The sequence below is a fragment of the Vombatus ursinus genome, unplaced genomic scaffold (assembly GCF_900497805.2).
Source record: "Vombatus ursinus unplaced genomic scaffold, bare-nosed wombat genome assembly UNPS02014798.1, whole genome shotgun sequence".
In the NCBI taxonomy this organism is placed as follows: Eukaryota; Metazoa; Chordata; class Mammalia; order Diprotodontia; family Vombatidae; genus Vombatus; species Vombatus ursinus.
In genome coordinates, this window is record NW_020954576.1 from 75,266,384 (window position 1) to 75,282,710 (window position 16,327).

At 40.6% G+C, this 16,327-nt stretch overlaps 1 protein-coding gene across 1 annotated transcript in view; it reads left to right on the forward strand.

Moving 5' to 3' along the window:
* The window catches only part of LOC114049469 (cation channel sperm-associated protein subunit epsilon-like), a 148,827-nt gene that overhangs the window by 114,033 nt on the left and 18,467 nt on the right, over window positions 1-16,327 (forward strand). Inside the window, exons 11-13 of the mRNA XM_027870709.1 lie at window positions 1,822-1,872; window positions 10,021-10,054; window positions 10,129-10,208. Coding sequence (XP_027726510.1) covers window positions 1,822-1,872; window positions 10,021-10,054; window positions 10,129-10,208 — 165 coding nt within the window. The remainder of the gene's footprint in view (window positions 1-1,821; window positions 1,873-10,020; window positions 10,055-10,128; window positions 10,209-16,327) is intronic.

A 16,327-nucleotide genomic window follows, 5' to 3' on the forward strand; every position in this document is an offset into this window, starting at 1 on the left:
ATCCAAATGCCCGTAGAGATGATGTGAAACATGGAGAGAGGACTGAAAGAGAAAGATGATAGGAAGAAACATCTAATATTCTCTTTCTCAGGGAGTCTTGTTCTGTGTTCAAATTGGGGTGAATCTAAGAGTCCTTTATCCAGAAGAGAATTCTTATTCTGCCTAGTAGTTTTAAGTCCCAACTAGTCCAAATTTGTCAAGGAAGAGAGCATTTGTTGGGGTTCTATTGACTTCAAGGCCTTGGGTCAAACCATCCAAAAGTCAATCTGGACTCCTAGAAGACCCTAAAATTACCTAAATTTACCTAAAATTACCTAAAATTACTTCAAGTGGTTCAGTGACCAATGGAGGCAGGAAGTGACTCCTCCATAATGGTTACATGTTCACAGAATCATAGAATTCCCAAGTGAAAAAGGACTCCAAGATCTTGTTCAACTCGTACATGAAAGAAATCACACTATCACATGCCTTTAAAGTGATTGTTCAGGCTCTGCTTCCAAGGAGAGGGAACCTATTACTTCTCTGAGACCTTCCAAATCTAGTTTCAAAACTCTGTAGTGATTCAATCAGCATATATTACTGCTTAATCAGTTTGACTAGAAAAGTTGAAATTAGGAGCCTGGATTGTAGTAGAAATCAGCACTCCTACTGAGCTTTCTGAAGACAACCAGAACAAGCAGAATGAGCATAACTTGGACATCAGTGAAATGGGTTTGTCTAAGAGATGGTCTAAAAAGCAGCTCTTCTGCTTTCAATCACTAAAATCTAGAAGAAAGAGTAAGTCCATCTAAAAAAGAATAAGTATAGCTATAAAATGGTTCAAGTAATTTCACTTGACCTTGTCAGATATTTAACAAGGATTAAATTCAATTCAAAAAGTGTTTTTTTTTTTTTAGGCAATTGGGGTTGAGTCACTTGCCCAGGGTCACACGGCTAGTAAGTGTCAAGTGTTTGGCCTGAGACCAGACTTGAACTCAGATCCTCCTGACTTTAGGGCCGGTGCTCTATCCACTGAGCCACCTAGCTGCCCCTCAAAAAGTATTTCTTGAATGCCCACAATGAGCAAAATTCTGAGCTAGAATATTTCAGGTTTTCAGTGATGATTAATTACTACACTTTAGGAACTTACAGTCTAGAAAAGGGGATAGGACAAGAACATAATAATAAGTTAAGTCAGAATGTTAAGTTCCATAAAAGAGCCACAGAAAATATATGGGTACAAAGGAAAGAGAGATCCTACCTGACTGGGGAAACTGGAAAAAGCTTCCTTAAAAAAGTTGACATTTGAGACAGGCTTTGAAGAACGGGTCAGATTTTGGCAAAATCTTTGTCGGCTAATCTACTGGATGGCATGATCTCTAGAAACTCATCATTTTGCAAAATGAATTCAACTTGGTAACTCACACCTCCCCAGATCATTTCCAACCCTGGCTGCAAGATTTTATCATCCTCCTTCCCACTTTCCTACTTCTTTATTCCCCCAAACCCACCTTTTCAGCTTGTTTTTATGTGTTGGCTTCCTCCGTTGGTATGTAAGCTCCTTGTGGGCAGGGACTATCTTATGCCTTTATAACCTAGCACTTAACACAGTGCCTAGCATATAGTAGGCACTTAATAAATGTTTATTCTGACTCTGATAAAAGTGGAAGGGAAATGGAATGGATTCCAGGCAGATAAAACCACATGAACAAATGAAAGGGTAGGAGAAACTTTAAGTTGTGTTCCTACACCATTAACTAGTCTAAATATTACCTTATAAACACAAAAATATATCACCCTATGATATTTGTTTTTATTGATACTCTTTCATTTTTTTCACAGATATAAGGAAAACCAATGTCAGAGTAAAAACGCTACTTATGTCATTGAAAAGTAAGAAATATTTTAATAACATCAAAAGTAAGGGTACTACTTATTCAATATTTGTGGTCAAAGAACATTCATTGGGGAGAAAGGATTCAGATTTAACATCAACTTTCCTAAGTGTAAAACATTCTAATTCATTAATTTATTCAAGAGACAGCATGGCATTGTGGTTAGAGAACTGGTCTTAGATCCAGAAAACCCTCTGTCTGACACATACTGGTTATGTAATCCTGGGCAAGTCCCTTAATCTCAGAGTCCCAGACAACTAACTCTAATTTGCAGAAAATGTTCCAACATGCATTAGTAGAGTGTTTTTCCTCTTTCAAGAATTCTCAGTGCCAGTGAAATCACAGATCTAATCCTTATCCCTACTATGTGCCAGGCATTGTGCTAGGCACTAGGGATACAAAGACAGAAATGAAACAGTCCCCACCCTCAGGAAAATTACAATCTACTGGGGGAAAACAACATGCACACAGAGAAGTAAACATAGACATATACAAAGTAATTACACAGTAATTTCCAAGAGAGGGCACTAGCAGTTGGGGGGAATTGGGATGGACTTCCAGTAGTTCTGGAGCCGAGTCTTGAAAGAAGCTGGGATTGTAGGAGGGAGAGTTTAGAAAGGAATTCATTCTTTGTGTGGGGCACCTCTTGTGCAAGAGGCACAGGGGAAATTGAATTCTGTCTTATCAGAAGTAGTAAGTAGGCCAGTTTACAGGAAAGGGTGAACATATTAATGTTACAATAGCCATTTTTGTTATGTGAGGTCCAATACAAAGGTCTTTTCTTGGCAAAGAAAACAAGCACAATGAGAACGAAGCACTGCCGTACCTGTTTTCAGTTATTCATTTTCTGTTACAGGGAAAATCATGTATTCACAAATGAGGGTGATGTAGAAACTTAAAAGGCATAAATAAAAATATGATTAAATTATTTGGCAATAGTATTTATAGATCACTTTAAAGTTTGTAAAGCACTTTATATACATTATCTCATTTGATGATCAAAACAACTCTTTGCAGTAGGAGTTATTATTGTCCCCATTTTACTGAAAGGAAAACTGAAGCTTAGAGAGGTGAAAGTCATATAGCTAATAAGTGTTTGAGACAGGATTCAAACTTGGATTTTCTGGACTCCAAATCTAACTGATTTGACTAACTATACACACAGGAAAAACAGAGTGGATGAAGAATGCCTTACTGGCCAGAATGTGATATTCAGTTGGATGGACATAGGGCTAGTCCATAGATACATATATCTTGAACAAATACTATAGACGGGTAAGCCCAAAATTTAATATAAGAGAAAAGCCGGCTAGCTTGCATTTGGAAATTGTGCAGTGTTTTTAATAAACTCAAAACTCCACCTGAAACAAAGAGCCATCTTTTTAATACTAATATTCTTCTAATTATACTGTATAGATGCAAGTGTCCGAAGGATTCAGATTTCTGGTCACCCTAAGGACAATAGAGAGGCCCATGGTGGGTGGTAGATGTCATTATTTCACCAACAAAGAAATATGCAAGAAGAGATGTCATCAGGAAGATGTATGCTGCAAAAAGAAAATGGGACAGACATGAAGCAATAAACAATAGCAACTGTGGCAATAAACATATGAAGTGCCTAGAAGTCTTCAAAGAAGCTCACAGAAGCTAGGTGGCACAGTGGATAGAGCTCCAGCCTTGGAGTCAGAAGGACCTAAGTTCAAATCCGACCTCAGACACTCGACATTTATTAGCTGTGTGACCCTGGGCAGGTCACTTAACCCTGATTGACCCACCAAAAAAAAAATAATAATAATAATAATCTAAAGGAAGCTCACAGAATATTAGCTAGACTTCTCGTGGAGGATTCAGGGGAGCACATAGACAAGAGTTCTGACAAAGTATGGCTGGGTTGCATTCTGCACCAATGGAGGGAGAATTTATAAAAATAAGATCCATTGAAGTATCAGGGTTGTTTTACACCTGAGTCACAAAACTCTCCCTCACCAGGATTGTTCCAGGTGTCTGTGAGAACATTCCTTTACTCTTTAAAGATTAGTAAATAAAAATCTGACTTCCATTGTGATATAGATTATGGCAAATCCTTAGTTATTTATCTCCTTCTTTCTCCAGTACCCAGGCAAGTGTGCTTCAATATCTCCTAACTCTCGAACAAAGTGTTGGGATTTGGAATGACATTCCTCTAGCCACCTTTCCACTTCCTATCTTCCTTCAGAACATCTTGGCCCTACGTACAAATTACCCAAGGATTCTAAAAAGAAGGCTGGAGGCTTCTTCCTCCTAGCATAGGTGATAATGACAAAAGAGAAGAGTTTCCAACAAAGGAGAGGGAAAGTTTTGTTGTCTTCACTACAGTTATCTTCAACAGAGGTTGGTGTATTAGCTGTAGTCAACCTCATCATGAGGTTTTTGTATACAGTTATCACGAGCACTAGGGCAGCAAAGTAACACAGTGGATAGAGGGCTAGGCCTGGAGTCAGGAAAACTCAAGTTCAAGTGTGACCTCAGACACCTACTAGTTGTGTGACCCTAAGCAAGTCACTTAACCCTGTTTGCCTCAGTTTCCTCATCTGTAAAATGAGCTGGAGAAGGAAATGGCAAACCACTCCAGTACCTTTGCCAAGAAAACCCCAAATGAGGTCACGAAGATTCAGATACAACTGAACAACAACAACATTATGAACACTATAAGGCAAGGTGACCAAAGAATCCTATGTAATAATGAAACCAACTCCTCCTTGGACCCCAACTCATTTGTGGCTGTGGTTGTTGTCCTTCACATTCAAAGAGGACTAAAATGACATCACTATGTTGGGGTCAAGGTACAGCGTGTCTGACTGTTGCTGATCAGGACCAATGCGAGTTCAGAAGGCCCTACCACAGGCTGGGCACAAATAATACACATGAACATATGGATGAGAAATGTCTCTAAATTTGTGCATCTCACATTTCTTTTGAGCTACTGCAATTCTACTTTGCTTATACAGCACAGCTCCTTCTCTGATGCAGGCACACCATGCTGGACAGTACAGTGCCAGCATCTCTTGTGTCTCACAATTCCGAAGTTCTTCAGAGACACCTTGAGAGTGTCCTTGTATCACTTCTTCTGGGCTCTGTGTGAGCACTTGCCTTCTGTAAATTTTCTGTAAAATAGTCTTTTAGGCAAATGTACATTTAACATCGAACAATGTGGCCAGCCCATAGGAATTATACTCTCTGCAGTAGAGTTTAAATGCTTGGCAGTTTAGCTTGAGAAAGGATCTCAGTTTCCAGTACCTTATCTTGCCAAGTGATCTTCAGAATCTTCCTAAAACAATTCACATGGAAGCAGTTCAGTTTCCTGGCATGGTGCTGGTATACTGTCCAGGTTTCATAGGCATACAACAATGAGATCAGCACAACGGCTTCAGTTTGGTAGGCAGTCTAATATCTCTGCTCTCCCACACTTTCCTTCAGAACCTCCCAAACACTGAGCTAGCTCTGGCAATGAGTGCGTCAACCTCATCATCTATGTGTAAATCCCTGGAAAGTATATTACCAAGGTAAGTGAATTTATCCACAGTATTCAAAATTTCTCTATTGCCTGTAACCAAAGGTTTCACATATGGATGGTACAGTGCTGGCTGATGGAGAATTTGTTCTCTTGATTTTAGTTGTCAGGCCAAATGAGCACAAGCAACAGAGAATTGATCCATACTCTGTAGCATCTCAGCCTCAGAGGCTATATTGAGTGTACAATCATCTGTGAACAAAAAGTTGAGCTCCAACCCTCCCTCCACTTTAGTCTTGGTTTGTAGCCTTTTCAGGTTAAATAATTTACTGTCAATGCAATACTGGCCTTGATGCCATTTTCATTCTCATTGAAGGCATCTGACAACATTGCTGAAAACATCATGCTCAGAAGCATGGGAGCAAGCATATGGCTCTGCTTCACTTCATTGGTGACTGGGAAAGCACAAGAGCATCATCCATTATCCAGAACCCATGCAAGCATGCCATCATGGAACTGGCATATAATACTGATGAACTTCTCCAGGCAAGCAAATTTTGCCATTATCTTCCACAAGTCCTCATGACTGACAGTATCAAAGGCCTTGGTCAGATCTACAAACATTGTATATAGACCTCTATTCTGCTCCTGGCATTTCTCCTGGAGTTGTCAGGAAGCAAACACCATATCAGCCATTCATCAGCCCTTTCTGAAGGCACATTTGCTATCCTCCAGGTGAAGGATCAGTCTTTTAAGGGGATTCTGGCAAAAACCTTATTGGCAGTGACTAAGAGAAAGACACCCACCCCACCCCACCCCACCCCTGTGATTGTCACAGGACAATCTATTATTTCCTTTTCCTTTATACAGATGGACAATGGAGGCATCCTTGAACTTCTGGGGAATAACCTTCTCTTGTCATATAATCTGGAAGATTTCAGTCAGCTTTTGAATGAGTAGTGGACCCCCTGCCTTGTAAATCTCAGCTGGAATAGAATCAGCACAAGATGTTTTGCCACACAAGAAGAACCTAAAAGTATTCAAAACCTCTTCTTCAATAGGAAGTATACCTGAGGTATAGGATCAATGGCTTCAGCATTGATTAATGATGGTCTGTTGAGAACACTATAGAAGTGTTCAGCCCATCTCTCCAGTATCATGTTCTTATCATTAATCATTGTGGCTCCATCTGTGCTGAGTAATTGAGATATATCATAGGTCTTTGAACCATAAATAGCCTTCAGGGTGTCATAGGAATGCTTTGGATTATTACTATCAGCATAAAACCGAATTTCATCTATCTTCTTACTGAACCAAGAATTCTGCATCTCTCTAAGTTTTGCTTGCACTTTACTTTTGCTGGGGGTTAAATGCTGCCTTCTAAGAGATGGATGAACTATCCTACTGGTATACCCTGTGGAGTTCTCATTTTTCATTTAGCAGCTTCTGAATTTCCCCGTCATTTTCATCAAACCAGTCTTGATGTTTGTGAATATTCTAGCCCAGATGAGTAAATGCAGTGCTGTACAGCAAATCTCTGAAAGCTACCCACTCCTTTTCTGCTCCACTGATGCCAACCATGTGTTGGCTCAGATTTCCCTCCAAGTTAGCAAACTGTTCATGCTAGAAGTGCTCTAATATGTTGGCATTGTCATATGGTAATCATCTTGCCTTGGGGCCACCACTTTTGTGAAATATGAATGTGTAGTTTGGAAAAGACGTCTATGATCAGTCCAGTACTCTGCACCACTCGTCACCTATGTCACTCTCACATACTTTCTCTCTCTTCTCCTTACAATGACATAGTCTATTTAATGCCTGTGTTTCCTGCAAGGGTACATGTACGAAGCTTCATTGAGTTTAGGTAGATGCAAGACAGTGTTGATGATATGAAGGTCATGAGACACACAACCCTTCAGTAGTAACATTGCTATTGCTGTCTCCAACTCTATTCCTCCCAGGAACTCATAGTCTGTGCCTATTCTGACATTAAAATTACCCGGAATTACAACCTTGTCCTCTTTTGATACACTGATGATGAAGTCTTCACAAATTTTTTCTTTGACCTCATCAGGATTCATCATGGTGGGAGCGTAGACACTAATGATGGTGACATGGTGCTTTCCTGCAAGTGACAATCACATTGTCATGAGCCTGTCATTCAGTCCTTTTGGAAGGCATGCAAGCTTGTTGACTAGATTAGTTTTAATTGAAAAACCTACACCAGCTTCATAGTGCTCCTCATCACTGCAGCCACTCCAAAAAAAAAGTACATCCCACTCTGACTCTGATAAGCTGGCCTTCATTTGCCAGCCTTGCATCACTCAGGGCTACTATTTGGATGCATACCTGCCGAGTTCTCTTGCTGCCAGAGCTATTCATCTTTCAGGTCTACTGGATTTCACGTTGTCCATACACATGTACACATTCTATGTACCAATGGTAAGCGGAATCATCTTTTTTTGTGTGTTTTGACCATAGGGTAGGATCCCAGCCTGCTGCAATAAGCAGTTAAGTTAGGTGAAGTTAGGTGAAGAGGACAATTTTTAGGGAACCTTTTCTAAGCCCCTTCCTCACACCAAGAGGTGAGCAGTGAAGTCCTTAAATAAGTATGTTCAGACACCTAGAGGGCTGCTGAATTCCACTGCTGCTTCAGTCCAGTGAGAAGACAACCCATGGCCTGGGTCACCTGTGTTCAGGGTTGTGACTACAGCTCCCAGTGTATCTGTACCAGCTGCTTTGTCACTTGCCTGTTGCCACAGGACTTTGAGGTAGGTAAAAATGGTAAAATGGGATGGATGATGTCTTTTCACTCATGCATAAATTGGATTCAAGTGAGGCGGAGTTGTGCAAAGTTGGCCTCGCTCTCTCTTCCAAAGTCATTGGAGTCTAGCAGCAAGACAAAAGTCAAGATGACTGGCAACGCTTAGGATGCAGTGGATGATCTTGGCATCTTTGATGTCTAACCAAACTCTAAGTGCTCCACAGTGTCTGCTTCAGCTGCCCTCATGGCCATTGAAACAAATTGTTATCATCCTCCCATTCTGCTGGGGGAATTCTTCACATATTTGGAGTAGACATCTCCCCAACTCCCCAACAGGTTTGAGACCCCTCTGTTCCCCTCAACCTGGTTATGCCTGTCTGCCGAGATTGTTTTACTGGGGTGTGGCCATTGTGCATACTGTAGCTTCTTAGAGCCACAGGTGAGAGTTGGGTGGCAGATGGACACCAAAGGGGGATAAGCAGCCCTGAAAATGACTTGGAAGCCCACTCACCAGTTGCTAGTCCTCCCTGAACACCCATAGACCCCACCCAACTCATTTATTCAACACTGAGAAGAATTCTATAAACCGTTCTTCCATTTAGCTACCTCCTTATGTCTTCTAGTTGAAAATAGCCTAAACCATGGTTTCTTAACCTGATATCTGTAAACTTAGTTTTTTTTAATATTTTAATAACTATTTCACCGTAATTGATTTCCTTTGTAATTGTATTTATTTTATTTTTTGCATTTAAAAATCTTATCCAGAGAAGGGATCCAAAGACCTTACCAGATGCTGTCAATCCCCTATACCACCAAGCTGCCTGGTTTCCTGCGGTAGTGTAGGCCAAGCCTAACACAGGTTGATCTGGTGGTTTAGGTTCAAGACTGGAATGAATAGATACATATATGTAGACCATCGAACAGTTAATCAAAAAGAAGTTTATTTAGCCATAACATGGAAGGGTTATTAATCAAGGATACAGCATTGATTCAATTGGACATAGCTTACCTATCTCTGTATTTGTTATGGTGGTAAGTGTCAAGTGAGGAACTATTGATCTCTTGTGGGCCACATTTTGTACTGAAGCCTATGGTTTGAGCCTTAGACCTCTGGGTCAATTGTATCTCACGGATGGTTTCAGTACCTTTTAATGAAAAACAAGCCAACCCTGCTGGGAGTAATGTCTTAGGAAAAAGCTAGCCCAGCCTGTGTGGCAAGGATACTAGTAGATATTACTCCTACCATAAGTGGCATTGGGGAATTTGTCAAATTGGATACGGTGGAGTCAAGAGAAATCTAGCACCATCAAGAAGTAACTTTCTTTTTCTTCACCAAAGGTATATCTCATCATTATGTGGAAACTCCCTTCGTCTATGTAGATAACCTATAATTCACAGCCCCAGAAAAATTGCCTCAAGGCGCTGACATACTGAGTTGGCTTTCCCATTGTCATATAGATGGTATATTGGATGTAGTAAGACTTGAACCTGGTCTTCCTGACTCCAAGGCTGGCCATCTGTCCACTACACCATGCTGTCTCATTTGTTCTTTGCTTTAAGAGATGATGCATAAGTCAGTAATTTCCCAATTATTTTATGGATGTGACACTCTATTTTTGTTTCTTGAAGATTATTATCCTTCTCTTTTAAAAAAAAAAAAGTATTTTTCATTGAAGTAAAAAACTTTATTTTCAAATATTCCTTAAAACTGCAAAATTAGGTTTGTAATCCTTAGCTTAATTCAATCTCCTGCATCCTAAACACTAGTTAAAAGATGAGATCCCTATTTGTTTACATAGTGAAGTTATGAAAATTAAATTTGTTTTAGACCAGAAATGTATTATTTTTAATATGTAAAACTTCAGTATTTTAAAATGTCTCTTTTTTATTAGGAAATATTTGAGGGGCAATCCACCTGAAGACATGGTAAGAAAACTATGAATTTTTTGTCCATAAGTCAAATACATAAAAATAACTAATGCATTTTTTTTCTTTTCTAGCATGTAAACTATAATGTTAGCAAATATGGCTGCCCTTTCAAAATTTCTATGACAAAATCATTCCACCCCGTCCTTCATTTGTAAGTAACATTCTAAAACATTTTCCAATTTATCTTGCATTTTTCCAAACAATAGAATTAAAAACATGACTAACTGATCACCATAGGTCAAAAATAGGTTTTTGTTTGTTTTCACTAAGAAAGTTCATTATGTACATATTTTTAGGTCATTGCTAATGATCATTTTGTTTTGCTTCAAATTTGCTTTAAATTCTGTTCTTCAGGGTCATTGTCAGAGTCATTCCTTCCCTTCCCTTGGAATCTTGAGTCAAATCATAAATGCACCAAAAAGAACTTAGTTCTTGGTTTTCAACAGATAACTTACACTTATTGTAATGGTTACTGATAGTTATCTTACTGTTTCATCTGTGGTCTTACAATGCCTCAGGTCTTCTACCAGCTATTAGGGAGCATACTGTTGATAAAGACAAGAAATCTAGATTTGCACTAATGGGTACTGTTTATCTAAGAACACAAGGAGATTTAGTTTTTCTAGACTCTTGAGATAATCCATTCCAACCTGAAAGATGATATTAACAAAAATAACTAAAGAATAGTGTAGTTGCTATAAGAGACCAGAAAAAAACCATTACCTTCCATACCATCTGGGAAACTCAGGAGCTAACAATGTGATCTTGCCAGAGCAGTGGCACCAGTGAATATTGTTTCTATTTCCTTGAGAGGTATGTCTTTATGATTTGTGAACTGACTACCCATTGAATAGAGGTGGGGAGGGAGAGAGGGAGATAAGTGTTTAGTAAGAGCTATAAACAAAGTTACTTACAAGCACAAGTGAGTGACATCTGATTTTCAGATGGTCCCTTCTAGCTGTAAAATTTTATGACAAACACTAATGGTATAAATCACTTAATTCAATATTTTAGTTTCATAATGATATTTGTAATTCATTCTAAATGGCATTGCTATGAAGAGAAATACATTATTGTCACTGTAATAATGTTTATAATTCTGAACCATCCTGAAGGCCATTTTAAATCCAGAGGTTATGAATTTGCTTTTTCATTAGATAATGTTCCCAGTAATTTATTGCTTTTTATTCAGATGCCAATACAAGTGGGCCAGATTCTTAATTTGATGAGGATGGGATTGATATTTTTATATCAGAAAAAGACTGTGAGAAAAACTGGATAGGATCAAGGAGTGGCAAGTAGCCTGGGGTAGTCACCAGGTAACAGAATGAAGAGCTGGGCCACAAAAAAAGGACAGCTGAAAGGATTACACTGGGATGGGCCAGATGCAGATGCCTCAGGCAAACACCAGGAATCTGGGCAGCTGAAATTTGTGGGAAAGTTCATGGACCCTTTTTTCAGGAATTCCATTGATACAGTTTAGGGCTTCAGAGGTCCTGGGACCCCAAAATCAAACATACGGGTCCTGCCCGAAAGAATTCAACCCACACCTTCTTTCAGCCAAAGACAAGGTTTATTAGAACATCCATCATATTAGGCAGACTCTTGAGGAGTCTGGAAATTAGTAAGCTATTTGGTTTATTGGCTAGATTATAAGAATCTAAGCAGTGGCTAGATTTTAGAAATCTGAGCATCTTAATGGAGACAAGATGGACCTTATATACAGAAAGACTATGGGAGGGATCTAGGAGTGACCAAGTAGTCTATGAGGTAAGAGAACTCCAGGGGTGGCCAAGGGAGAATGGAGCCTAGATAGAATTAAGGGTGGGAAGTGGCCTGGGGACATAGGGAAGTCTAGGCTAGGTTAAGGGTGGGAGATTGGTTATAGACACAAAGAAAGGCCAGTTGATGGGATCATAGCCTCAGGCTAAAGCCAGAGATTTGGTCATGTGGGAAAGTCCAAAGTTTTTCCTTTTTGAGGTCTAGCTCCCATCCTCATCATTCCCCCCTCAAACAAATGGGACCTAAATTCTTTTGTGGTAAGGGGTAAAGGTCTCGGCTTCTGAAACTGCTTCCTGCTGGCAAGGGGCGTAGAGCTGTCCCTGCCTCAAGGGGGTCACAAAGAGGAGGTTGACGGGAACCGAGCACAGGTTGCATCCAGGGAATGATGGAGGTGATGGGGTTGGGATCTGGGCCCCAGAAAGGAAAAACCCTGGACTTTCCCACATGGCCAAATCTCTGGTGTTTATAATCCCATCAAGCGGCCTTTCATTGTAGCTCCCACCCTTAATCCTAGCTAGGCTCCATTCTCCCTTGGCCACTAGGTCCAGGTCCCAGGAGTTCTGTTTACCCCAGTTTACTGGCCACTCCTAGATCCCTCCCGCAGACTTTCTGTATATGAGGTCCATCTTGTCTCCATTAAGATGCTCAGATTCTTATAATCAAGCCATGACTCAGATTATTAAAACCTAGCCACTGCTTACCCAGGTTTCAGACTCCTTAAGAGTCTGCCCATTGTGATGGATGTTCTAATAAACCTTGTCTTTGGCTGAAAGAAGGCTTGGGTCAAATTCTCTTGGGCAGGACCCGTGTGTTGTGATTTTGGGGTCCTAGCACCCCCGAACCCCTAAACCCCATCAGGGGGACATTGGTTGGTACCCACTGTTTGCTACCAACTGTAGGTAAATGGCCTATAGTCTGGAAGACACAAATCTGACAGGAAACTGCCGGGCCCAGATATAAAGCAGGGACTAGATTTAGGGCCCAACTTTGAGAGGATGAAACATCTTTAGTTCTGTTTGGATTCAGATAATTCAGTTTTCCAACCATGCAGTATCAAATCCACTTCATAGCCAGACTCAGGAATAGCCAGGTGGGTAACATTCCTTTTCAAAGGAACATAATGGGGAAACTGAGCCAGGAGGATCCCATCTTAGACTGAGGCTAAAATTGTCCTCTCAGCTTTTTCCAATGCTGACTTCCCATCAGTATCACCTTCTCTGAGTAGCTTGTGGCATTTCTCTCAGATGGTGGATTATTGATTATCGATGGATTATGACCCATCAGACAACTCAAAATAAAATCCTATGAGCTTTTACCTCAGACAGCAGGTTTTACTAATCACAGCTTAGGGAAAAGTTTTCCAGGATTTACATCTCAAACTTAAATTTGTCCTGATGTAAAAAGCCAATCATTAGAGATTTCTATACACTTGCAAATTCTCAACAAGCCATACATAAGCTCACCCAAATAAGCTTTTTGGCTAGTTTACACATTAAAACAATAAACAACAATAGTTAGATTATTTTAGCATTAACCAGATTATGAAAAGTTGCTTGACATAACTGATACAGAAAGTTCACCAGTTTGAAATTTGAAACAAACCCATTACCAATCAGGTGACTTCAGTTCTGTTAAATGCACTTCCAAATTACTTTACACAGAGAATCAACATCTCATCATTAACAGTTACAACTATAAATTTAAAAGAGCGTGCTTACCCAAGTTTGGAGGCTAGTTTCATTACCTTGAGCAGGTTGTGCTGAACCTGGGTGATGCTTCCAGGCAAAAGTTGCCCTAGAGCCCAAGGCCATTGCCTGGGGGTCCCACCCCGTAGCTGTTGCCCCTCTCCCTCTCCTTTCTTTCCCAGGTGGGGGAGGACAAAATCAAAGGTGAGGGATAAAGGGTGAAACTCTCTTCTCTTATGAGAGGGCTTAACAGATACCCTCTTGACTCAAGGGAAGGGAATGACCAGGTTGTACAGGTGTTTCAAAACTCCTTAATGATCCATCACAAAACCTCCAAAATATGCCAAGATAGTTTTAGCTGTTCTCACTTTCCCTGTAACCTCCATGAAGGAGGATTCAGAGGTGTGGAGGGAAGGGAGTAAGTAAGTCTCAGGGAACCAAAAAGCAACTGCAGTTTTCCCCAATTCCCTAGTGCGGAGGGAATTAACAGAATTGAGCATACACTTCAAAATAGGGGGTCCGTCCTTGTACTCTATGCTGCGGAAGGTGTACCCAGGTCCATGGCCTTGAACCGACCCTGTGGACCGAGACCCTGAGAGCATCAGGCCGAGTGAGAGACAGCCTCATAACTGTCTGCCAGAGAAGCACCTCCAAGCCTTGGTGCTTAGAGAGCAACCCTAACTGCAGAGCAAGAAAGGAGGGGTGGGGGGAGGCTTACATACCTTCCAGTCTTGGCTGGAGAAGAACTTGGGGTTAGGCAGTTTCCCTGTATGGGCCACCAAAATGATGCGGTTTAGGGGTCCAGGGGTCCTGCGACCCCAGAATCACAAAATGCAGGTCCTGCCCGAAAGAATTTGACCCAAGCCTTCTTTCAGCCAAAAACATGGTTTATTGAAGATTCACCATATTAGCCAGACTCTTAAGGAATCCGAGTATCTGTGGGTTATTGGCTAGATTGTAAGAATCTAAGCATCTTAATGGAGACAAGATGGACCTTATATACAGAAAGACTATGGGAGGGATCTAGGAGTGGCCAAGCAGTCTATGAGGTAAGAGAACTCCAGGGGTGGCCAAGGGAGAATGGAGCCTAGATAGGATTAAGGGTGAGAAGTGGCCTGGGGACATAGGGAGGTCTAGGCTAGGTTAAGTGTGGGAGATTGGGTATAGCCACAAAGAAAGGCCAGTTGATGGGATCATAGCCTCAGGCTAAAGCCAGAGATTTGGTCATGTGGGAAAGTCCAGAGTTTTTCCTTTTTGGGGTCTAGCTCCCATCCTCAACACCATTGCTCCATCAGCCCCATCAGATTTCAGCTAAAAAAACTATAAGAGATTATCTGTTTCATCCTCATTTTATAGCTGAAAAAAACCAAGGTATTGAGAGATGAAGTTATTTCCCCAAGATCCTAGAGGCAGTAAGAGGTAGAGCCAGGATTCAAACTAAGGTCTTTTGACCCCAAATCCAAAAATTTTCTGCTATAGATATGTACAATGTCTTAACCATATTAAATAATTACTAAGCAACAATCTCTTAGTAATCCAATTATCCAATAACCTTTAGAACAATCCTACAAAGATTTTATTATACAGTCCTTTTCCTTTAATCTTACAGTCAATAAATAAAACCTAGGGTTGTCCTAATTAAACTTGGTATTCAATTTTCAGCAAGATTGCTGAGAGCATCATAGCTTTAGAGCTAGAAAGTACCATAGAGGTCATTTAGTCCAGCCCCTTCATTTAAATATCATATGATCACAAGGCCATAGATCTGGTTGGAAGGGACCTAAGAGATATGTCCAATATTCTCATTTATAGTTGAGGAAGCTAAGACCAGGAGAGGTGAAGTCCCTTGCCCAAGGTCACACAGATAGTAAATGCTCTGTGGTGTAGCGTGTAACATACTGGAGCTGGAGCGAAGAGCACTTGAGTTTAAATCCTGCCTCAGGGATCTTCTGGCTGTGTAACCTTGACTAAATCATTTGACCTCTCTTAGCTTGATTTTCCTCATCTGTAAAATCAGGATAATAATAGCACCAACATCCCAGGTTATTGTGAGGATCAAATGAGATAATATGTGTAAAGCACATTACAAATTTCAACATTCTATATAAATGCTAGTTATTTAAGGTAATCACCATTTTTAGCAGTAAATGGCAGAATTAGAATTTGAACCTTTGTTGTTGTTTGTCCTTCATTCTCAAAGAGGACCATGACATCAGGGAAGTGATGCCACGACGTGCAGGTGAATTGGATTTAAGTGAGGGAGGGCTGGGCAAAGTCACCAACCTCATTCTCTCCTATGGCCCCATCTGGGTCCAATGGCTAGATATAGATCAGAACAACTGGAGATGTCCCAGGATGCAGTGAGGGACCTTAGCCTTTTTATGCTAAGGTCTTTAACAGGTCTCATTTTGACTGAGGCAGCGCCCATTCAGTGATCAAGGCTTAATAAGAAATGAGGCAGAGAATGGCCTCTTTACCAAGTCCAAAAAAAAATAATTATCTGGGAAGGAAAGACCCTTAGAGTCAGCCAAAACAGAAAACAATTGTTATTTACATTCATTCCAAACCAATAGAGATCCAAACAATGACCAAGTAGGGCTTGCTGGGACCTATTATTGGCCAATCAATGAGAGCCAGAGTGATTTGAGGTTAAGTCTAGTCTTTAAGAAATAAAAAAGTTTCATAGATTAGAATTTATATTCCCTTTGGGCAGAGCACCCAAAGGTAAGGGTGTGATGCCTCATGTGAACAGAGGGGGAAGGAAGGAAGGAAGGAAGGAAGGAAGGAAGGAAGGAAGGAAGGA